At 34.2% G+C, this 26084-nt stretch overlaps 2 protein-coding genes and 1 long non-coding RNA gene across 3 annotated transcripts; 2 read left to right on the top strand and 1 right to left on the bottom strand.

Moving 5' to 3' along the window:
• The first annotated feature begins 1088 nt into the window (after positions 1-1088).
• Positions 1089-26084, top strand: LOC147065161 (uncharacterized). Its single transcript, XM_085956645.1, has 7 exons — positions 1089-1219; positions 2212-2425; positions 4026-4168; positions 6000-6182; positions 6384-6482; positions 13056-13142; positions 15617-26084. Exons 1-7 carry the CDS (start codon positions 1165-1167, stop codon positions 17578-17580), a joined length of 2745 nt encoding a protein of 914 aa, XP_085812771.1. The 5' UTR covers positions 1089-1164; the 3' UTR covers positions 17581-26084.
• Positions 8589-10758, top strand: LOC147065163 (histone H2A-like). The gene is made up of 2 exons (XM_085956646.1): positions 8589-9536; positions 9640-10758. Exon 2 carries the CDS (start codon positions 9906-9908, stop codon positions 10074-10076), a length of 171 nt encoding a protein of 56 aa, XP_085812772.1. The 5' UTR covers positions 8589-9536; positions 9640-9905; the 3' UTR covers positions 10077-10758.
• LOC147065162 (uncharacterized) lies at positions 10462-12247 on the bottom strand. Its single transcript, XR_015071763.1, has 3 exons — positions 12171-12247; positions 11988-12056; positions 10462-10646 (listed from the first exon to the last, which is right to left on the bottom strand). It is a non-coding gene; the product is annotated as an uncharacterized LOC147065162 (long non-coding RNA).

Below are 26084 nucleotides of genomic sequence, written 5' to 3'. Positions count from 1 at the left end.
TGTAAATTACAAGTGAACACCCGTTACACAAGCGCCATGCCACTGATTTTTTTAAATATTATGTCCTTTGACGTTTGTTTAACAATTAGCCTAAAAAGAACTGGAATTGTTAGTATGCATGCTCCACATCTTGATTATTTTTACCGTTGTATTAATATTAGGTATATTATATTCCATTTATATTAATATCATTAGTATTATATAATATTACAATTACATTATAATATTACATTCTACAAAGGTACATTGACTGTTGAAAATATTTCGCATAATCAATGACATTTCACAGCGATCTGGCGTGTAATATTAACTTTTTCGGCTAAGCGCACAGCTCGGTGACGATGATGTCGCAAAATTATTATAAATGCCATCTATCACCATCTATCTAGCAGGTAGCGCGACCATCCAGTCTCGCATTAAATACGTCACGTCTGGTAGTTCATAGCCCGGGCTAATTGACTCCCCGAATAGTATAATAATTACTTTTTTTATTGATTTTTCTCTCTAAATCATAAATATGTATGTGTCTCTTCTAATTTACAATTTCGACTGAAAATCTTTATTTTTATTCTTAGAAGATTATCGGCGATGGAGTGGTCTGAAAATACAGATAGAATGTTGCTTTGTTATTCCAAGAGATTCCGTGTTGCCAATCGGGCAACACCAGTATAAAAAGGGATGGGAAATGAGATGCCAAATATATTGGTGTTCCTTTTGCGCGCGTGAAACTTTCTCTAGAGTGAAAGCGATGCAATTAATCCGCAATAGTGATAGAAACTGCCATCTGTACTAATTTCACCGTAACAATACTAAATGTATGAATTTTATAAAATATTCAGCAGTTCCCTGCTTTAGTTTTGTATATTTTTGTGTTGCCTGTTAAAAAATATAATCTCTAATATCGAACCTTTTTGGTGATAAATTCACATTTATTTCTAAAATAACAATGTTTACATATCTTTTCTGATCAAGTAAAATATATAAAAATAATGTATGGAAGTAGAACAAATGGTAACCAGTCGTTATTTTCATGATAAATAAAAACATATTTACAGAAAATAACATATCGGCCATATAAATTTGTCGAAGATAAAAAAAAATACAGAATATACAAGCAACATGGCGTAACACTTATCCGTCAAAACATGTAGTAATTGAAAAATAATGTACCAAATAAAACTATTTTCATTTATATTAGTTATTTATAATCTATCAGCAGGTAAGCTGTTATTGTTCATACTTTGTCTACACTAATAAGTAATTCGTAATCTATCGAAATCACTTTAATTTCGTCAGTGGTAAATATTTTTCGTTTTGCGCGTTAACAAGATAAGCAAAGTCTGACTTGCCTAAATATATATTGTACTTCTTTTCTGTTTGTTTGATAAACATTTATTTACAAAACAATACAATATTATTGATTGTCCGCTGTCCGAAATTATTGACTCTAAAGCAATTAGTCTGTCACCATTTTGCTGGAGGTTAGTTTAGTTTACATCAATAATTAATTGTTTAGTACATAAATATATGATGGAAAACTCAAGGACTGTCTTAAATGCCAAGAAACAATACAATAGAATAATATCGAGGTTTTTTGGACGCTTTATATGTAGATAAAATTCATTCATATAGTCAAGTTTAGGTCAGAGGATTTAACTCTAAAGAGCGTCGCAAGATATTCGCAGATTTTTAACAACTCACGTTGAATGTAGAGCGAAGCTCTCACTACAATCGCTGTAATACCGATAATTTGTGGCTTAGTATTTCATAATTAATCAAACAGGTGTCACTGTTTGTTTAATTTTGTATACATTATGCAAATCAATCAACAGTGGCTAGTAATTTTAGGTTAAAGTCAGACAAGATAACTCCTGTCTATCACGGAGCTCATAGAGCGAGAAAACTCACCAAAGTCATAGAACCGGCTAATTCAGTACGCCGATTTATGGTCACTGTATGGCCAATGATATTATAAGATCGGAACCAGCCCTAAAACAGATATTTACTGTACTGGAAGAGCTACCAAGGAAATGTGACTGCAAGCAAAAACTAAATACATGTATGTTAGTGGAGTCCTAGCTCACAGAGCATGGATTCAATGGGTTAAGACGTTAAGCTAATACGTTAGCAATTGATCCTTGTAATAAAATGGTTGGATACCCACTCAAACACCATAGTAAATATTTACAAAAAGTGAAAATCATTTTGCAGGGAATGCCGAGATAGGGTCCGGCATCCACAAAGACACGCTGCTGGTAAAGTCGACAGACGAGACTGAGCCGAATGGAGTCATCGTAAAGAGAATATCGGATAATCTTACGCTGTCATGCTATTATCTGGACCAGGACAACTCGTTGGATGGAGATCGTAGAGATCACAGAGTCGATAATCTCGGTTGGGTCTTGCCCAGAGATGATGTAAATAGGTAAGAAATTCACTTAGGAAACGACCTGAGTATTCCCACTATATAATGTCTTAAATAAAAGATGGACTAGTTGTGTTATCTTTTGTCTGATAATTAATAATAAACGAATACTTACATTAAAATTGTCACTCTCCCAATGGCTGAGATAGCATAATGGTTGTGTGTGTGCATTTGGTAATTTGTTTGTTTGTTGAGTGAATCATGATAAATATATTTTAAATATCTAAAAAGCTTATTGTAAAATCACATGTTCCACCGAGATTTGAACATGGAGTGTCGCAATGAGCTTGATGTAAGTTCAGTAGAACAATATCAACTGTAACAATAATCACATTCACCCTGCCTAATTGCTGTGCACTAGGAGACATCGCGTCTGCAACGCTACTATACACAGTCGTTTTGACTGCAACACGTTGAATTTGTCAATGTGATTTTGATCTGCAAACCAGCACTCCAACTCCACTTTTGACCAAAAATGAGTTTTTGATGGCATTTTGTTATAATGCAAATTTTCTATGCTCACATAAAATTTCCAACTCCTAAACTTATAAATAAATGCGTTATCAATCTTCATACAAAACAGCCAACTTCAGGTGCCAAATTTCTAATATCGTAAATGGAACAAATTCACTTTATATAAATTTTCTTTATATATATATAAAAGGGAAGTTAAAATAGTGTATTAATTCATAGTGCAGCTAATTTGTAATAAAAATAATAAATTTAAAAAATTTAAATTCCGCTCGATAGTGGACTCTGTGGACACCCATATGATCCTATTAGGATCGGACATGGTCGGAAAATGACGGTAATTGAATCGATAATAGATTTGTAGGCTCACATCATGAATCTCGTTAATCTATTTAAGTAAAGCATACATTGTAAAAACCCTAGACTTTTTAAGTACTTCAAAATATGTAAACCCATTGTAGTCTACAGTCGTACGAGAAGTCAAATACATTGTAATTATGCAGATGCCATGTCTCGCTTATTGTTAATATTAGGAAATCAAATACGGCTGATTCTATATTAAATATTATTTCTGTTTTTCGTAACAATGTAAAATTTACAATTTACGAAACAATGCGATTAACGCTAAGCAAGCGCTTTCTCATGCATTGCGAAAGACGATGATCGGATCGATTTCATACAAGTAACAAATATTGCTTACCAATGTTGACCCCAAGCAAGGTACAATTGGGTAACAATCATACACGCTTAACGGGCATTCGTCTGACGCTAACTTGGTACTTGACGACAGTTTCCTTTGTGAAAATACACTATATAAACGGTATAGCAAGCAACCATTAAGAATAATCTCATCAAATCACTTCTGTTGGTAACATCTGCGTAAGATCGATTCTGCAATTTCCTAGAAACGCATCTTATTATTTAAATTGTCACATTTCATAACATTGTCTGTAATCATTATATTTTATGATGAAAATATAAACAGGGTATAAGTGATATTTTATCACGCACCATTCTGTCTTTATCATTGGAGTCAATCTATGTACCCCTACCCTGTCCTCTTATCAATCCCATAGATTAAACAAATATTTCATATTACATATTATAATGCATATTATATCCTTTCCAGAAGTAGAACAACATGGATCGAAGGCAACACGGCTTGGCTGTCGATTCCTTATCTGGAGTCGAAAGATGCGGGAACTTACACGTGCGTGGACATGGTTAGCCCTTGGCTAAAGGTGCTAACCCATGTAGCAGTTAAAACCACAGGTCAATATAAAAGTTATTATTCGCAACGAGAAGTGAGACCAAAAAGTAACAGAGAATCCACTCAATCCTGTGAGACCCAGTTCATTTTTGTCACGGTTTTCCTTTCATTGAACAATAAGAAAATTTGTAACTGTTTGACAGTGTACCATAGCGGCGGCGCTATATTCTCACCGTTCGGTTAAAAGTCATTGTCGGCAGAAGTGGTAGTTTTCCGTTAAATATGCAGTTATTTTTAGGATTCAATAAACAAATATAGCGCATCACTGAATAATATCAGTACTGAGATGGCAAACGGTTATAACTGCTGTTTACACAATTTTATAGGAGAGCAAAAACAAAGTTTTGAAATCAGTCTGACAAGATAGTTTATAACATGGGTTTCCAACCTATGGGTCGCGACGGGTTTTCTGTGGGGTCGCCAACTTATACAGTCGTGAAACTACTACAAAAAGTGAAGATGTTATAGAGAAGATAAATATGTTTTTTGTGACTGGAGGATTAAAGCAGACGTTTTGTCTGTGGGGTTTGTATGGATGGTGCACCATCTATGCTTGGGTCAAAATGGGGCTTTCAGCGTTACTTTCCTGAGCTGAAAGAAGAAGAAACTACATTGACACGAAATCCATTATCTGCTTCCCTTGATGTAGCCAGCATTCCCGATGAATTACAAGATGAATTCTTGGATGTACGGAATGATTCCTCGGCACATAATTTGTTTAATGAAAAATTGCTCACATAATTCTGGTGTGGAATGTATCATTCATACCCAAATGTGATGATACTTGCCTTTCGAGTTTTAGTTCCATATCTGTGTCTACATATCTCTGCAAGAGTGGATTTTCAACTCTTCTTCCTTTAAAAACAAAAGAAAGAAATAAATTAAATGTTGAGAATGACATGAGGTTGGCGTTAACAAAAACTCACCTGCAGATTTTGAGGCTGGTTTATGACAATGCAATTTCAACCATCGCATTAAATTAATTATTAAACATAATTTAAAATAAAATTATACTAAAAAAACTATTTTCATTGTTTTTTTAATTACCTTATTAAAAATGCCTTTTTCAATTGCATCGGGGTTGCGGGTCACATGGCTTTTATAAAATGGGGTCGCCACCCGAAAAAGGTTGGGAACCAGTGGTTTATAAGATCTATTGAAGTATTTTATATCAAAAAAAGTGAAATTAACATCCCAACACAAACCATTAATCATTTATTTTACAAAGATTGAAGTTTTATTGTTATCTTGTATTTTAAGCAGATATGTATATATTTTTCCCATATCAACATTTTTTCTCATTTGGTCAGATATTACTTTGTGACCAATAAAGTTGCAACTCTAATATTTTGCCACAACTAAGAGTGTACAATTTGGAACATTTATTACGGAAGAAAACTTAAAAAGTGAAAAACTGCAGTTATACCTGTCTGCCATCACAGTACCGATATGCTAAGATCTCCAAGCAGTACATTGATTAATCGTGAACTGTTTCTAAGAGGCGTCCCACGAGTATGACATGAGCAAACATTGAAGAAATATATCAACGGGCAACTAGAAAACTGAAAGAATCAATCAGACAAAATAATTTGGATACTATCTTCAGGTTTCACCAGATTTCTGTACTTTATTTTAAAGTTTATGAAAATCAAAAATCCTTGTTCGCAAACATAGATTGTTTTTTTTTTCGTAAATATTTATATATGTTAATTGATCCTTATCAATATATCTGGAAAATATTGATGCATCAGTCGATGAGTCTCTTGTTCCTGGAATTGTTACAGGATCGATATCACACTATCCTATGATGATTAGATAAATTTCTTATTCCAGTTTCTTCTTTGCCGTACTGTGGTCGTGCCATGCTTCCTTGCGCCAGTGACATCGAAAAGCTCAGGAAGAAGGAAACTCTACCATTATGTGTGGCGTTCACTTTCGTCTGTGATGGCAAGCCGGACTGCAGTTTTCCCGCCAGAGATGAATCTCCGGAAATCTGCGGACCTAATCCATGTGAAGGTAAAAAAAGAGTAATAAGTTTTTTTTGTGCCTTGCTGGAAAATCTCAATCCAATGCTTCACTGGCGATAGCTTAGATCACTGCTTCCGAATCTCTTTTGTGTCACGGCACGCTTTTCAAATTATAAAACTGATCAGTGGTAGAATATGGTGCCACTAAAACGTCACATAATGTTACATTAATCGTTGTGATTATTCACAGGCAAGATACAGTGCAGTGACGGGAGATGTATACCAAGAGAATGGTGCTGCTACGGGAAACCAGGATGCCTTCCTCATTCTTGCTGTTCGACAACGGATGGTAATTACAAAATATATTATGTATAATGAATGATTGTCTTTTACATATTAACTGAATATACTATTAGATTAGAACAGTGGTGCACAACCTGCGATCCAACCAACTAAATGAACCTGGAAAGATTATGTGACATAATATTATGTTTTCAGTGAATTACTTTGGTCTGTTAATTTATTGTAACTTTTAGTTTCTGGTGTACCATTGATACTATGAATAATAATAATTAGAACAAACAATGAGATATTCTCCTTCCAAAACACCTATGTGGACTTGACCAATACGACATACTTATTTCATATCATTGCATTATACACTAGCAAAATCTGGATGCAAACGATTTGACTTCTTACTTTTAAAGTAAATCAAAATGTTCCTTGTTGACAAAGGAAATTGATGCTAGCATGTGGTGTCAGTGATCTCACCAGGGACTGTGTTTCATCATTTAAATATACTTATATAGAGATATCAAATTAAAAATTAAATATCTATTTTTTATGGTATCAAATTATATGACTACAAGAATAAATTACTAAGCTACTCTTATGTCCATTGACGTAAACACCATTTATTCGCTGACTCGATCAAATAATTATTTACTAAATTATATTGTTTAGATATTATGATAAATTCCAAATAATAATTCATCGAAGTGAAAAGAAATGTCACTCGAATCTAAGTACCTGGCTCGTTACTATCTCAGTATATGTACTGTAAGTTTATTTATACTATTGTACCGACCGTTACACCGCAAATAAAAACTCGTTCCTGCATCCATCTTCGACTTCTTCATCATCATCCTCAACACCATAACCTACGACACCTCGACGATTACCACAGTGGTAACACATATCAAACTTCTACAGTGGTGATATGATGCAATATAGAATGGAGAGTGGTCATAGTATTTAGTAGTGGCGAGAAGTGGAGGTAGGCTGTTATGATTCAACATAAATAGTACACACTAAACTTTGTCAGTCATATTATTTGTTTTCATTGAACAAGAATACAATTTGTAGATGGTGCTGGTTTTAAAATTCAATTTAAGTCTGCCTAACCAAACCATAATAGTTTAAGTAGGTATGCTATGGGCGATCTGACAAAAATATTTCACACTTTTTCAGTCGTACTTATTTGTTTTCATTGAATTAAGAAAGTGTTGCTTAGTTTTTTTTAAATTCATTAAGCCCTGCCTAAGCCAAACCATAATCGATAAAAAAAATTCTTCTATCTATAAAATATTTAAAATTATGTATGGTTTAATGGCATAATAAAATTTTAGATATTTTATACATAAACAAATATTTTTGACTATGGGAATGGATAAGGCAGGGTTTAATTGAATATTAAAAACTAGCAAACACTATCTAGAGTTGCCACTTCATAACTTTGCACTCTGGCTCTAGAATGACAATGATGTAATATAATTCTAAAAATATATTTTTTACATATATTATCTATTCATTTACTTATTACTACATATATATTATTAAATATCATTTGATCTAATTTTATGCGAGATAATCAGGTAAAGAGGTGTGTCAGTGTAGTAAAAAGTGCAAAATAGTCAAAAGTTATAAAACGTATATAAATACGTTTGACTGTCAAAGTTTAGTGTGCACTATTTATGTCAGATCTTAACAGCCAACCTCCACTCTTCGCCCCTGGTATTTAGTATGTACCTATTTGCGCATCTAGAGTCTGGACCTGGGTTGGCGAACCTTTTTATGTACGCGTGCCAAAAATTCCCAAATATTATTTTTCAACTGTCTGACGTGCCGAGCAGTTTTTCATAAGGAAAAAATAGTTTTTTAAAATCCTATTAAAAAAATGATGATGTTCTAGATACCACTCACAGAACATAGCTCACATGCCTAATAGCTCTATCACTTTTTTCAATTACGCCATACATTTCGGTCCACCTATTTTAAAACTGTCTGCCAGAATTACTAATACTAGCTTCACCAAGTTTTTGTTTCTTATTTGCTACAGTCATTTTTTGTGGGTAGAAATGAAATTTTTTGTAAATGTATTAATTATTTTGGTTCTTATCGCACAAATTGACATGAGAATTGCTCTATCAGCGGGGCTATTCTAACATATCCAAACGTATGTGTTAAAAGGTTAAAACGGCTAATTATGATAAAATTATCAAAATTAACACATTTGCTATTCTCGCGGTCATTTGCGTAAGAAAGTTAACCGATATCCCTGTCAAAGTTAGCGGCACCTCGATGTGCCGTGCTACTGCGAGAACGAGAGAAAATATGTCAATTTTAAATATTGAAAATTGAGATGCAAGATAATATGCAAAGTTTCAAACCACAATTTGTGGTTCGGTTCTACGGATTCTATGGTTAGAATCATAGATACTATTACTAATAAATGTTCGTTTCGCGGATGTCAAATAACTGTCGTAATATTGTTTTATCAATTTTATTATCCATCTACATTCTACAATTGTACAGACTGTCGAAAGAAATAGTGATCGAGATAGTGACCAAATTGGACTCCGTGTTGATGAGAGGCATACCCAAAGGAATTCCTGTCCAAATTCAGGTAATTAAAATCACAAATTACTTCGACATGTAGTAGCTATACTTAACCCTACTTTATGACAGCGCAAGATAACATCATGGGTAAGATACATTTACTCAGTTTGACAACAGCACATGTAAATACCTACCTACTTCATCTTTAAGCATTCACCACGACAGAAAACATATTAAAATTAACAGATTGTCATTGTTCATTGTCCTTCGTCATTCTTCATTTCCTCTTGTTATTGATTGATCCAAAAAACATTTCAGGTGATTCAGGGTATGCGGTAGAAAAATATATGCTCATTCCGATTCTACGTGCCGAGGTAGATTCACCTGAAGCTCGCTATACGGCTGCCCACTGCTCAACAAGGAATGTCATAGAGAGACTGAACGGTGTGTTGAAAGCAAAATTTAGATGCCTTCCAGGGGATAGAGCCCTCCATTATAAACCTGAGAAGGCAACCAAGATAATATATGCGTGTTGTATTCTGCATAACATGATGCAACATTATAGGTAATTATTGAAGTTTCAAGTAAATGAAAACATTACTTAAATAGATGTGACATTGGACTGAGTCTGTCATGTGCTAACACATCTCTTTTTCTTTCTTTTTCAGGATACCGAATCTAGAACCTGTTGATGAGCCTCTTTTATCGGAATTCGTGTATAATGAGACGCGGAATCAAAATAGATTAAGGGAGGCATATGCTACTCGTCAACGAATTGTTGACATCTATTTTGGTGACGATTAACACAATCACTATACCAGTATCTAATGGACAGGCTCGTTTTCAGCGCTCAATAACTCATTCCACACCGTTCCACATGTATGTGCCAAATAATTTAGCCTGTATTCAAACGTATATATGATATACGAAGGAGATGCAGCTAATGTTGGACAACAAGAAGACCAGGATCATCCCTCGTCATTTGCAGCTCGCCATCCGCAACGAGGAGCTGAACAAGCTGCTCTCCGGCGTCACCATCGCCCAGGGTGGAGTGCTGCCCAATATCCAGGCCGTGCTCTTGCCCAAGAAGACTGAGAAGGCGTGAAAAAAAATCTTATCGTCTATGATTACATGCAATAATCCATCTATCGTCGTACAAAAGGCCCTTTTCAGGGCCCCCATTTTTATTCAAATTCGACTGGTAGCGAACGTGTCGAGGTCGTTATTGTTGCTTATGAGATGACATTTATTATTTAACGAATCACTGGTCAAATTGGAAATGGAACGATTGCATAACGAAAGAGTTTTAACTTAAAGTTTAGTGTGCACTATTTATGGCGGATCTTAACAGCCTACCTCCACCCTTCGCCACTGGCACTGCCAGTAACAAACATTTTCGTTTGGTTTTACAATTACCCGTATTCCGTAGACATCAAAGAAATCAAAATTTTGCATAGTTATGAGTGGGTATTTAATGAAACAACAATGTATAACGTTTCAAATTTATTTAATCAAAAACATATTCAAAAAACAGATTGTGATCATTGAAATCTTAGTTCTGCATTCAGCTGACGAACGTGAAGCAGATGATGTAGTCGGTTGCAGCTTTCGTCTTCTCTCTCGGTCATCTTCGTTATTCTCTTGTTTCCTTTTGGTTTTCTTGGTATTGACTGATCTAAAAACATTTCAGGCAAATTAGGTTATGCGGTTGAGAAACCCACTGTTCAACGAATGTGGTAGAGAGACTCAACGGTGTACTTAAAACAAAATTTAGATGCCTACGAGCGAACAAAAAGCAACAAAAATAAAAAAAATATATGCATATTGTATTCTGCACAACGTGATACAAGAATTTAGGTAATTTAAGTTCAAGTAAATGAAAACAATAGGTACTTAAATAGATGTGACATTGGATTGAGTATGTAATGTATTGTGCTAACAAATCTCTTTTTTTACAGGATACCGAATCTAACTTGTAGATGACCCTGTCCCATCTGAATTTGTATATACTGACACTTGGAATGCCAATAGGATAAGGCAGGCGTATTCTGCTCAACAGAGAATTGTCAACAGATATTTTGGTGCCAATAATTAATTAAATAAATGCGGCGTAATAAATAACTAACCTTTTATCCAATATATTATCGACAAATGACTGAAATATGCCAAATTTATCATAATGCACATACTATTATGTACTTATTCTGTTTTATATATAATAATTATATTGTATTATATTAACATTAATAAAAATTGTTAGTAATGGTTTTTTATACTTGGATTATTTTTTTTACAACACATATACATAATTTCTCCTGATACAATACTCTCTTTTGATATCGTAGTAGGGTGGCCCTCGACTTTAAAATAATTCGTTATTTCGTACATTTCTTACAATGTAGATTCTTGTTGATAATGCAAAAACTGTAATCTACCACGCAGTTGCGACTCTCTCCTCCGTTCCCTGTCACCTTCTCAAATATATAAAAGGGTGGTATTCGACTATTTATATATATATAACAAGTTTCTAAAGAAACACCCGTTAACTTTATTACACCCATTGATAAATAATATTTTAATGTACACTTTCTGAGGAACTAATTACGTGTGAAAGTCGAGGGCCACATGTATTAAGTATAGATATGGCAGGCGTATGTACTACTTACTTACTAAATAAATATTGTTTGTTTACATACTGCATACATAATATTATATTAGTGTAAAGCAAGTATGAATGCAGTCAATCAGTCATGATGACCTAGTCTAGGTGAATGCTATTTTGATATAGTTAAAATATATAGATATTATATAATGAATGTATGATAATAGTACTTTCGTCTGGTTATTCTCCAATAAAAGGTTGGAAACATCCCTATTCATGGCCGGCAACATTGATGGAAAAAATATAAGACAAGCTGTATGTTTGCGGTGTTTTTTCAATCATTTTCCTACACCAAGGTTTTCTTCAATATTTTTTATATAAACAAATATGAAACAAACAATATTTAACTATTACCTCTAGGCCGGGGTTGCAATGGTGTGCTCTCGGCTTCTTCCACAGGATGACGCCTTGATATTTTACGTGCTGGAATATAAAAAAGTTTTGTACTATAGTTGCATAATAATCCCAAACAAAATAATATACCTACTGTTCCATACACACAAACAACATTGTAATATTTAAATTATATATTCTTACCGTCAAAATCTTTGTCCGATTGACAATTGACTACGTATATTATCTATATTTTATGCAATTGACATGACTGGCAAAATTGTAGGTTAAGTTTGGTTACGTTTGACGTTTGACATTTATATAAACAAAGCTCGCGCCGTTCGGGTACCAGAACGCGGCACGAACATGGCCGATTTTAACCGAAGTCAGAAAATCATAGATAATATACCAGCAAATAACGTACGTACTTCACGCCGTAGTTAGCCGTTTAAACCGGATATGAAAGTTAGCTGCCGCTAAAGTGATAATATCTGACAGTGTGCCTGAATAACAAATGTGTTAACTTGGACCAATGGTAACATCGTAAATGTGCTAAAGTGATAATTGTTAAGAATAGGCCTACAGATGAGGCATTCTCGCTACAATGGTCTCAAGCATCGTAAATCTATCAAAATTATAGGTTCGCGGCGCAGCATCCTCTACCGCCTGATGAGGTTATTGTGATAATATTATATATGACACACAAAGTCTGACCTATGCAATTATAAATATTTACATTAAACGTAATGCTTATTCTTGAAGAGTATTTGCCTGCTATTTTTTATGCAATGCGATCTGTCATTTATTATAGGTATTTTTTTTCTCTTCAAACGCATGCCACGCAAAATCATCTCGCGTGCCATATGTTCGCCACCCCTGGTCTATACTATAATGTGAAAAATATATTAAGTATAATAATTTCCTGTTGTGAATGATTAGAAAATAGGCGACATGGCACTTCAGGGTCACCGAGTTACATTTTTTATTTTACTTATTTTTATATGTACCTACTGTGGGATTCCCTAAAATTAAAATTATAATTGCGATCGATCCGTTTATCTAATTACTTTGTTATTATTTTTTTAACAGACTTTCTGTTGGACCGAACTGGTGGACCCTTACGGAGAAAGCCAAGCGGGCCGCCACTGCTGCAGACGACTCTTTACACCGTCATAGGTAACTCATTATGATTTCCTTAGCATTTATACATACTATCATTACATTGGATATGTGACAAATTTGGTCCAGATGAATGCTATTTACTAAAATATTTTTTGGTTTTATTGCAATCATTTATCTTTATTCCCTGATTGCGTTATACATTCACCCTATACTTTTACCCGAAATTGAGATGATTGACTAATTTTTTTTCCCTTTCTTAACCCATAGCTTACGGGCCGCACAAAATTGTGTTTTTGCTAATTACTTTTCAAATGCAAATTAACACGTTAATTACAAAATTAATTAAAAGGGCCCGTAAGCATTGTGTTAAATGTGCGTGTAGTAACACCAAAACCTTGATTTTGCTGATCACTATTTGAGAGGTATAAATGCAAACATGCCACTTTGCAAAAATGACGGATATTGAGTTAGCTATTGATTAATAATCTCCTTTTCAAACTGCATAACTTACAATCATTATACCAATGCAAAAATGACTCTTTATCATAGAAAACGACTGGGAAAAGTCGAGTCAAATTCAAACTCGCCACTGTTTCACTTGCTAAAGTGCAAAATTGCCACATTACAATTCGGTTTAAAGCTCAACCAATCGGTATGCCGATTTCGTAAATAAACAATATGGCCGCTGTCATTCCCGCCGACGTAACGTTTTTCTTGTTTCTCCTACTTTAAAGTTGTTTATACGTGAATAATGAAACTCAACATAACGCCAGTGTTGGAAATCAATTCAAGAAATAGATCTTCCAACAAAGAAAATTGGAAAAGGAATGTGAAAGGAAAAATTAATGACACTTCGCACATTGATAATATGCAAAAACGCCACTCTTGCAAACTTGCCACTATGGATCACAATTTTGTAAATATTTCGGTATTAAAGCTGGAATTTCAAAATGTTATTATGCGAATAATAACTTACAGGGATAAGAGTAATTTTATATATAAAAATGAATTTATTTATCTACAATACATCGATAAAACATTTTTCGTTAATAAAAAATGGTTAAATGTGTGAAGTGGCATGATTGCATTTATACCCCTCATTTAATGGACTTCGGATTAAACTGACAATATTTCTATTCCATATTCAACTCGTAAACAAAGTTTAGCGCTTGATTAATAGGTGATCACACAGTATTGCGCGCAGTAATTGGTTTTGTTATCGCATGACGTCGCTCTCTGCAGCAGTTTTAAATAGGATTTTTTTGTGTTTTTATAAAATTTAAATTTGTTTTTAAGAACATTGTATATTTATTTAGTTAAATACGGTAAGTCCTCGACTTACGTGAATAATTCATTCTGAAAATTTTCATGTAAATCGAATAAAACATAAATTGTGCAGTTTTTTAAATACAGTCGAACTTGGTTATTTACGAGGAAGATGGGACCGACTGAATTTGCTCGTTATAAGCATTACTCGTTATATCAGAGAATAGGTATTTTTAAATGAGCCGTCACATAAGACAAAAAGTCACAATTCAAACAAAAATACACAATTAGAATTTTTCCCCGAAACAAGTATGGCATTCATAAACTACAAAAGAAGTTTATTGTAATGAACGCTGGTAGGTTCCTACTTACTTCACAAACCTTGGATTTTTTTTTCAACCATATGCATGGATACTTTTTCAATCTTGTCGGCGAAATCCCCAATTAGGTAGGTACTTAGACACACAAGTCAAAATGTTTTTAAACGATCCACACATTAACAGTTTTAAGAAAATTTGTGATGATATTTTAGCTCGGCATCGATATAAGGAGCTCGTTATAAAAGTGAATAAATGCATGGAGAAAATCATAAACTAAATTGTCAACGAATGTTTCCTCATTACATCCGAGATCTCGCTATATCCGTGATCGTAATAACCGAACTCGACTGTAATAATATATCTGAGTTTCAAAGGATATGTGAAAATAAAATGGACTTACATATTATGTACATATAATTAAGAACACATTATTATTTATTCACATGCATATGTACATAGACATTATACGCCGATGCCTAAGCCGTTCGGCCACCGTGGACTTTTTTGATTCCTATTAACTACGCCACATGCAGACACAACCACTCTTAACGACAGTCTTTTAGTAATTTTTTGATGTTTTGAGATCCACCAATATATAATAAATACTGTACAATTCTGTGTGTGCGAAAGGAAGAAGGCGTTAAGTCTTAAATCGTTACTTTTCAGGACAGCCAAAAGAAGATTAATTTTTAGACAATTTTGTATGGGAACTCCAATGTTTCTGTATGGGATTTAGTAATTCAGAGGTGTTGATTTCACTTATCTTTTTTCTCATTTGTGCATGTGTATTATGGTTCATTCGTCACCTTTAACTTATTTTTCGATTTTTAAGACTTATCGCTGTCTTCCTTTCGCAAATAGAATTTGTCATCAAAAAATAAAATTTTTAACAAAATATACTAATGTAAAAATTTCTTTCATTATTTTAATTATCTTTTCCAGTTTGCCTGTTGGTTTTCCTGATTGCTGTGATCCTACTAATATCCGCCATCTGCAAAGCGCGGTTAAAACGTGCCGCCATTTACCGGGAGCGGGCACAGTCACGCGAGATGAACGACTATGATAGGATGAGATCCTTGCAGCATGGTTCGCCCGATATCCTTCCGGACTATCACAGTTACACTCTGCTCGCCGGGAACGACCCCCACGATGGCTTAATCTCATCCCGTCCTGTGTCTCCGGACTCCAATCCCACATTGGCCAACAGAAACGGCCTACCAACGTATTCGGATGCTCAAATCAACATCGATAGGCATGTCATCAGAAATAATGACTCGCCGGCCAGACGACCTACCGATTTTGGCGGGGGGACTCTTAGTAATGCGATATTTAATTCCAGATATCGTCCCGTTCCTCAAAATATAAACGACATCCCGTCGTTTGTTGACATCACCGATTCAGATTCGTCTTGCCTCTCTCCTGGGAGTCACGTTTGGGCGAACAGAGACGGCACTAGAAGTATACGATTATATCCGGCAGCCAGTTTCAGCGATTCGCCTTCGGAAACTTATAATCCGTCGAGGCGAGCCGATGATAGGAGAATACGGAGAGCCAACGCTCTGGATAGAATTTTGGATAGGTTCGGATTGAATCCGCCATATGCTGTAGACGCTGTAGCACAAATTCGGTCCGACGGCACAGAAGACATTCAGAATGATACAGAGAGACACGGCCGTCGACGATTCGTATCCTCCATATTAGGTCGGTTAAGAAACGGACTGTCCAGGAACCGCCGTGCTGAAGAATGTGGTCTACCTCAACCGCTCAATAATGCTGCCAACAATTTAAACAACGACCGCTTGAATAACAATAGCGGCTCAGTTGTCACCGGCCGCCGGAGACCAGACACTCCAAATGTTTTAGAATTGACCCCCGACTGCGATTTGAGAAGCAACGGCGGCGAAACCTACACACTGAATGGTAGAACAATTCGGTTGCTGGGTGGTAATTTTGAAAACCGGCCCGATCTATACAATCTCAGCTTTCAGGGACTGTATATTGTCGATGGTATCGTTGGCAATTTGAACAACTTTGTCGGCAGACCGGTCAGTCCCCCGCCGTATTCAGAGATAGCAAATGCGGCGCCATCTAAAGTTTTAGGACCACCTCCGCCTTACATGAGTAGAGAAAATTTAAACGTTATGGAAACTGAATTCAATTCTAATATCGATGCTGCAGGCGTCTCCAGTTCAAATGCTAATGCAATACTTGAGGTTGTTCTGGAAAATGCTACCGATAATACTGTAATCGGGGTGAGTTCCGAAGTGAGCAATGATCTTTTATTTCAAGACGTTGATGATTTAAATGGTAATGTCGCCAGTAATGTAACGAATATTTTAAATGACGCTGAATCTTCTCCGTCATCTAACAATCTAAATAATAATAATTTAATTGATTTGTCAAGGACTATTGTCGACGATAGCAGTAGTATTAATTTAGTAAATGACGTCTCGCAGAATGACACCGCCGGCGGTGATATCAGTAATGCGAGTATAGACAATAATTTAGCCACTCCGTCTTGCTCGGCGACGAAGCAAGTCACGGATAGTAGACGGAGCGGGCGCAGGCCGTCCGTTGACCTCACAAATTTAGACGCTTGCAGTTTACTGATCAATAAAACTCTCCGCCGCCAGATCAGCACGATCGACAGCGATCTCTGTTTTGCGGGGATCATACGCGGGGACGATTTACGCAACGGTAATGTCACCGCGGAAATGTCTCTGTTGGCCCGTCAGCCTCTGGTCAAGTCCACGGACCGACTCGACGGTCAGAACTCTTCCGTCCTCAGCTACGAAGATCGTTCTGCCATTTTAGATAGAAACGATAATAGTCACAAGCCGCTCAGGACATGCGTGTTCCCTCCTGTCAATTTAGAATTTATTGATTCGGACTGTGTCACAGACTGAATTAGCGATGCACTTTTTAATTCATTTATTTACAGACGAACTTGGTTATTACGATCACGGAAATAGCGAGATCTCGGATGTAATGAGAAACATTTGTTGACATTTTAGTTTATGATTTTCTCCATACATTTATTCACTTTTATAACAAGCTACTTATCGGGTATACCGAGCAAAAATATCGTCAAAAATTTTCTCAAAACTGTTAATGTGTCGATCGCTTAAAAACAACATTTTCGACCCTAAGCAATAAAATCCGACTGAGCAGGATACCGCCGGGATCGGATTACGTTTATGACAATAGTTAAGTGTCTATGTACCTAATTGGTGTTTTCGCCGACAACATTGAAAAAGTATCCACGTATATAGTTAAAATTGCATGTAAAAAATCCAAGCTTTGTGAAGTCAGTAGGTACCTACCAGCGCCGGTGGCTCATTACAATAAACAACTTCTTTTGTGGTTTATGAATGCCATGCTTGTTTCGGGGATTTTTACAATGATTTTGAGATTTTTTATGTTCTATACTTAAATATAACTTGGCGCGGAAAATGTTATATAACGAGTAATGCTTATAACAAACAAATTCAGTCGGTTCTGTTTTCCTCATAATAACCAAGTTCGACTGTATTTCAAAAATTTATATATTAAAAGTTTCATATTCGTTGGCGTATTATTTATTTACAGCCGTGTATAAGTCGAGCAACACTAGGTACGTCTGTTTGCAAGAATTGAACCAGTATTCAAGTCTGATACCATTTGTGCTCATGCTCTTTATCATATATGTCATATGAGCATACACGACTGCTATGGTTAAAATACTAAAATGTCACACAATACATGTGCAATATATTAAAAATCTCAATGCACAGTCCCAGGTTATAATGTCAAACGATCGTATATGAAAACTGTTTGTAAACATTAGAACCCTGAGTTGCCTGTATGCATTCATTCGCAATCCAAGTTAGCTATATAGATATAATATATAAAGCTATAAAATCCTTAACTTAATACTCCAAATAAGAGATTTTTGTAAATAGTCAATAACAAAATGTTATGACAAATTTGCAATGCTTATGATATTTTTATAAATAACACGAAACTAAAAAATTCACCAGTTTTGTCATAGGTAAAGCATATTTTTAACCCAATTAGATTAATAAATTATGTACAAGAGGCACTTAACAAATGGGCAGTTTATATATTTCCAAACTCAGTCATCTTTTTATCTATCTCCATACTACCCCACACTATGCAGTGTGGAGTCACCTTATCAGCCTTCTGATGTTGGTCACTATAGTCTGGGGGTATATATAATTAAATAATTGTCCATGTGATTTTGAATGACTACCTGAAATGCATTACTTATGCAGGTACTAGTGTACTACAATTAAGGTTTACCAGGTGCTTTGCTTGAAATCGTGGCAGGTGGCCTGTCTGACCTTTTAAATCCAAGATGCCGGCCGCTCTGGACATTGATGAGAAAAAATGATTATAACTCCTTTCAGAGTTGTTCTATGGCAATTCTGTATTAAAACTTAGTTTAATTTAATTTCATCATTCAAAATCCCACAGAATAACATATGCCCCGACTCCATTAGTTGCTCAGCCCCATCCATCAGTTGTGTCTGTGCTGAATCATAGTCATTGGGTCCTTGCTGTGATTTTGACCCGACCGTGGCTTTTGAACATGTGACTAATAAACTCCTTAATGGTTTGCGTCTTTCAGTATTAGACACTTGTACAAAAATCATTCCAATAAATGAATTTAATACGATTCAAAGATTAACTTAGCTTAAATTTTAAGTATAGGAAACAGCGGCGAAGGGCGGAGGTAGGCTGTTAAGATCCGCCATAAATGGTGCACATTAAACTTTGTCAGTCATATGTATTTGTTCTCATTGAAATAAGACTAAAATATCCAGATGGTGTTGGTTAGTTTTTAAAATTCAATTAAACCTAGCAAAAACTAAGCCTTAAAAAGCTTTAAGCTTTTAAAAACTAACCAACACCATCTGTAAATTGTAGTCTTATTTCAATAAAAACACATACGTACGACTAACAAAGTTTAATGTGCATATTTATGACGAATCTTAACAGCCTACCTCCACCCTTCGCTACTGATAGGTAATGCACAACCATTTAGCATTGTTTGTGCAAAGAAGATTGTCTGCGTGTATTCATTAATGTTTATAACAACGCTAAATACGTTTTGCTTTAATAATCAGTTAAATACATGATAATTTATGGAGTTGACTGGTTTTGGAAATTAACTACTACTGCTCAAATGTAATAAATTGATTAAGTATTATTATAATATGTTATATTTAGTATACATTATTTCAGTAAATATTTTTACTGATGATGTATGTTGGCTTTTAATACAATAAAATATTATTTTCTGTTTGATTTGATTGTATTGTACACAGTGAAGAATGATTGGATAAGAGATATATTATGTTATTATACGATAACAACAATTCAGATAAAAAAACTTGGAAGAAGGTGGTTTGCACTACGGGTCGGCCTGTTTCATTCAAACACTGAATTGGAGGTTAGCGCTTGGAAAAATTTACTTAAAGATTGTTGGGCATGCGTCACCTCCATATTGTGTTCATGTACGAACCGTCCCTGAAATTTACTTCCTGAGATATGCGGTTGCGTCTAGCCATCATAATCTGTGTCGAACCTTGACCAATTTTGTTCAACGATAGATTAAGCAGTCAATATAGACTTCTCATTATATCTTAACCACTAAATGTCATTTTCTATGACAGTGTCTAATCTACTAGTGTGATCTTCTATTTCCATGTCGTGCAAGTAATTTAATTTTGGCTAAAAGGAGTGCGAATAATTTTACCCACTTAGCTAATCATAATATGTAACAGTTTTTTTGATATTACAGCATTCATCTCTGCCTTTGAACAGAATGTTTATTAATATGTATATAATAATAATATGTACCTTATATTAAATTTCTCATGCGTTACAATTAAATTTCAACAATTTTATTTTAATATTGATTGTGTGTTAAAATAAGAATAAAATTATTTTTCCCTATTATATTCTTGTAAAAATGAAAATCTTTCTATATCATGCCACTCTATGGATAATAATATATTTTTACATTTACTTTAGAATTAATCAACCAAATTGAATTGTATTTTTTTAATACCGCAAACGCAATCTCTCTGAGCAATTTGCATCATTCACTTTCAAACGGCTCGATCGGAAACAGACATTATTCCTTACACCTATTACGTAAATCAATGGAACGACATTATGTATTTATTTATAGGTCAACTGACATCTTTGCCAAATAGATAAATAAATCGCTTTAAATTTTTGACTATTGAACGTCTGCTTCTGAAGCCATGAATCAAATTATGAGTGCCATATTCACATGTTCAACAAAACCTCTTCGGGAATCATCTAAGATCCATATCCGATTGTAAAGTTAATGATGATGATGATTGCCGTGCGATCCTTGGACCGTAAAAGTTTGAACCGGATCATTCATTATTAAAGCCGCATTTAAACCAAGCGGGCGAATGTTTGTTCTTCCCCCATCCCAGTGAAATTCTCTTGACATTAACCTTAGACTATAGATACATCTAGACGCCACCCATTGCATTGCTAAATGAAGCTGCATGCCGTGTGTTTGGGTTGTGGGCGAGCGAACGTATTCGTATACAAATGTTTGAGACCATAGACCATTTCGCTAGTGCTCGCCCCAAGTGCTCGCACTAGACGCTCAGAATTAAAATATAATTTTCTATTTTTTTACGTTATATAGTATTTTTAAGCGGTCAAAATGCAAACATTAGGTAAAGATATCCATAATTTAAGTTATTTTGAAAAAACACTCACTTGATATTAAAAAAATATATAATAATTTGCAAATAAATTATCACGAACATGTATCAACTTACCTATGAAACGTAATACCATCTTTACTACTGAATTAACGAAAAATATTTACCACTAACTTTATATATAATACAAAAATAGCAATTTTAGCAACACGCACTCGCAGTTTATCGACACAAGCTATCAACCAAACTAAGATTTTGCTGCTACGCCAACAACAAAATCTTCTGCACATCTGTTAACCTTTTATCTTACTCTAGTGCACGTCGCGGAGATTATAAGGGTACCGAATACTTTGTCACTCGCACTTATGGTTTATTTTTGCTCAGGCCTTGACATAAACGGTTTTTGTTGAGCGAGCATAAGAATTTCGCTGGAGTGGGGAAGAACAAACATTCGCTCGCTTGGTCTAAATGCAGCTTTATACATAGTGTGATATCTCCTTGTAGGAAAATGAGATTGCAAGATTAAAATTGCATATTTTGCATTGAAAAAAAAATAGATTCTTCTGATAATTTTCTACTGCACTCTGCAATATGCTATTTTCATAAAATTGTTCTTAATAATTTTTAAGAAGTTATTTATTTTTAATAAAACCTGAGGCATAAGCTCACCCCACAGTTATTATTGTATATATCTATTTGAGTACTTTAACATTACATAGTATGTTGTATTTAGTAATTAATAATGATTATTGACAGTAATTTTATATTCTAATATGTATATTGTATATTTTCTCACTTTTGAAGTAAGTATTTTGATGTTTAAACGGCTGAAATTTCGTGCCTTTTCTTTACTTACTGTTGTCCGATGTATTTTTTTTTTATTATTATTAAATTTTGATAAACGTAGGTCAGCAAACTTTTTCATAATATTGTGCTATAATATAATATAAGACATGTGGAAACAAACTCAGCAGTGTCCGCAAAATTTTATATTCTGCACAACGATGTCCTAATGCCATTATCCTGTAAGTGACTTTTTACAAATTGTGCAGGAAGCTAAAAAAAAAAAATATTCAATATCCCGTATCTGACTGTTAATAGTTCACACATGTTGTAACTACATAGCATGCCAATAACCCATAACGTAAAAAGTGATAACGTAAAGCACATAACGCCTAATATAAAATAACATCCAATAAAATGTGACATATATTATATAAAGATAAACATCCAAATTTGTTATATTACTTACTGTTTCACCTTTTAAATAATTCGAAAGTGACATTTTGAAACTGAATTCAACACACGTCATGCAACTCGCTTGACAGCTTAGAGGCAACATACTGGCTATTACAGGTTTATTTCTGCAATGTTCAGATACGGGAACTTACTAAAATGGCTGTATATTTTTTGTTAAAATAACTACAGATATGGGAATTTCGCAGTCGATGGGCAGTATTTTTGTTGTAATTAGTACATCAACAAGTCATTTTCGTCATATAGGTCAGATACGGGGTATTGACATTAGAATATCGATATGTGACAGTATCTGTTGATAATAATGTAACCTTTACTTGATACATTTTTTGCTTTTGTAACAGATAAGTGTTTCCATTGAGTCACTCGAAATCAAGAGTAATCGTAAATATTATTTATCCAAAAGCCTAATAAGTAACGAGTTTTTCCATAATTGCCAATAATATCGGTCGATGGACACTCCTGACTGTTTCTATCTGACTTAAGCAATATATTATTGTAATCATTGAGCTTTAAACACTTATTAGCCTACATTTAATACAAAATATTGACGTGAGCCGTCTCAGTCTCGGCAATGTTTTAAACAGTTTTGTTATCTTGATCTGAGACGAGTTTCGTAATACAGAAATAAAAGGTAAAATAAGACGGTGATTTAATTTACTTTGTGAAGATTAGAGCCCAAAAGAGGTGTGATCTACTCTAATGGCCGAATGCAGAGATTACTACAAGAGAATAAACAAATTTCTCACTTACACTGACTGAGTCTCCAATTTTGGTGGCATAAAATCAAGTGTTGCTTAAATATGATTATGGATTTTGCCTAAAGTCAAATAGCACAATGGTTGTAATGCAATGAAATGTAGAAACTTTATAGTGAAGTTGGCTATTAATATTGTGGAAAAGTTTGTTTATGTTTTGAATATATATTTTACCATATTATTTTCAAGCGTTTAGCTTATTAAAATGGTGAGATAACTGTAAAATAAAAATTTAAATAATCACCCATATATAATAGGTAGTGTAATCATCGAAAGATACATACTTCATACTGTATTGAAAGTATAAAAAAACCAACACATATCATGTTGATGTACTTATGTTATTTTTTAACGATGAAAGCGTACTCATCAATATTAAGTTTCCTTATGAGATCATTGAGCCGTCAGCTTTAATAATGTACATCCATTATTCATGTTAGAGAATTTAGTATCATACGAGTTATTAAGATTTCATCGTATTATAAAATTGATGATTTTTATGGCCATGTTAAATAAACTAAGGTTCACAGTGCCTTTGATAGCAAAATTCACTCAATTTAGTATGTCGTTTATTATGTTGTCACTTTCCGTTGAATATCGATGACAAGATGTCTCATGAAAAATCTTTTGATAAACTGTTCGTGGTTATCCATTATTGCTCCAGTCATACTTATCAATGCACACTTCGTACTTATGAAAGCCTGTAGACATTTAAGTTGTGATCAAATTGAGATGCATGTCACGTACTGTCACGGCGACGAATTTAGACTATGGTTTCGTCATTTTGCAGAATATTTTGAACGAACACAATCTCTGTATTCAATGATCGAGTAACCTAATAACGACTCTCCGTAAATTCAATAATATTTTGAACGTAACCCAACCCGCAGACCATAGATAATAGACAACATTCTTATAGAAAATATATGGTGGCAACCGCTAAAAACAAAATGACACGCGATTTTGACATGATTCGAAAATGTGGAGGCATGTGAAAGTGATAAAAAAACGTTCAAAACGTCATGCAGTTGTCGATGCAGTGCAGTACAACGTGAGGTGACCTCGTTGTTGTTCTTGGCGGATTTTGCTATCTGACAATGTTAGTTTAAAGGCTTAAAATGTACTACCGGATGGGAGCATCAGTCTGATAACATTTTAAACACCAAGAAAAATGACACTACACACTTTTTTCCCGTAGCAGCAGCTTACTGTGATGTCACGTGATAGTCCGCGACATGCACCATAATATATTTAGCGCTTTAGTATCTTTTATAACGTCATGTTGCAGTAATAAAGAATTTATACTATGTATAATACAGAAGGACTCTTTATGATATTTGAAGGTATTTACTGAACAAATGAACGATAACGTAAACTGGAATTATTCAGTTGGCAGTTCCGATTCATTAACTCAAATAATGGATGTCACTTTTTGATATTCATCGTGTTTCGCATGCAGTTATAAACAATATTACAAAACTTTTTAATTGAATAATAAGGCCGAAGTGTTGTATTATTGACTGTGTATGTCGATGGCCTAATGTTAGACTTTTTGCAAATTGTGCAGGAAGCTAAAAAAACTAAATATTTAATATCCCGTATCTGACTGTTAATAGTTCACACATGTTCTAACTACATAGCATGCCAATAACCCGCAACGTAAACAGTGGTAAAGCAAAGCACATAACGCCTAATATAATGATAACATCCAATAAAATGTGACATATATATAAAGATAAACATCCAAGTTTGTTATAGATATTACTTACTGTTTTACCTTTTAAATAATTCGAAAGTGACATTTTGAAATGGCAAGAGGCAAGATACGAGCTATTACAGGTTTATTTCTGCAATGTTCAGATACGGAAAATTACAAAAATGGCTGTAATTTTTGTTAAAATAACTACAGATATGGGAATTTCGCAGTCGATGGGCAGTATTTTTGTTGTTTTTAGTAAGTACATCAAAAAGTCATTTTCGTCATATAGGTCAGATACGGAATATTGACATTAGACCGTCGAAGAACTAATTGTGACATATTGTCTTTTTATACACCCTGCAAATTGGCAAATAAATCTCATAACTATATTATAATTGAACCTGTAATATCAAGTCACCGGTAGCTATCTATTTTGCTTCACTTTTATATTTGTAAGCTACATCTATATAGAAGTTTGCTTGAACATTTTCGGTCGCAAAGCATTTTTTGTTACACTGTTCTTATTATGTAGTTTTTTGTTAACTCTTGTGGTATATTAATGTATCTTCTTGAAAAAATGATTGTAACATGATGTTATATTTGGTTAATATGTCATATATTACCAGATAATATATGATTTAGTTAAATGGACGCTTACTTTGCAGACCATTTGTAATAAAAATAGGCCATAAATGTAATTAATTATTTATTTAAAAAATGTAGAAAATCAAAACAGTGTGTCATGTGCCTTTTCGGAATTAGTTCTAAACATAATCCTTATTTATTGTAATATTACGTAGATTAACGTCGAGCATGTTTGAAAACAATAAATAAGTATTAACGATTAATCAATATTTTCACGCCATATGCTGTTCACGTAGGAAGCAAAAAAAAATGAAGTTTTGTTATTGTTATACTGTGTAAAAATTATCATGAAAAAATCAATTATTATTGATCTCAATAAATGTTTGTCCAATTCA

This window comes from Rhyacophila brunnea, unplaced genomic scaffold (assembly GCF_057557595.1).
Source record: "Rhyacophila brunnea isolate RB1 unplaced genomic scaffold, BYU_Rbru_1.0 scaffold_6, whole genome shotgun sequence".
Taxonomy (NCBI): domain Eukaryota; kingdom Metazoa; phylum Arthropoda; class Insecta; order Trichoptera; family Rhyacophilidae; genus Rhyacophila; species Rhyacophila brunnea.
This window is presented reverse-complemented; position numbering and strand designations above follow the sequence as displayed.

Excerpts from the sequence above, each read along its gene's own strand:
- LOC147065161 (XM_085956645.1), top strand. The coding sequence starts at position 1,165 with ATGTACCAAATAAAACTATTTTCATTTATATTAGTTATTTATAATCTA. Across the intron at positions 4,169-5,999 it reads TGTAGCAGTTAAAACCACAG|TTTCTTCTTTGCCGTACTGT; the intron begins GTCAATATAAAA and ends TTCTTATTCCAG. Across the intron at positions 6,183-6,383 it reads CGGACCTAATCCATGTGAAG|GCAAGATACAGTGCAGTGAC; the intron begins GTAAAAAAAGAG and ends GATTATTCACAG.
- LOC147065163 (XM_085956646.1), top strand. The coding sequence starts at position 9,906 with ATGCAGCTAATGTTGGACAACAAGAAGACCAGGATCATCCCTCGTCAT.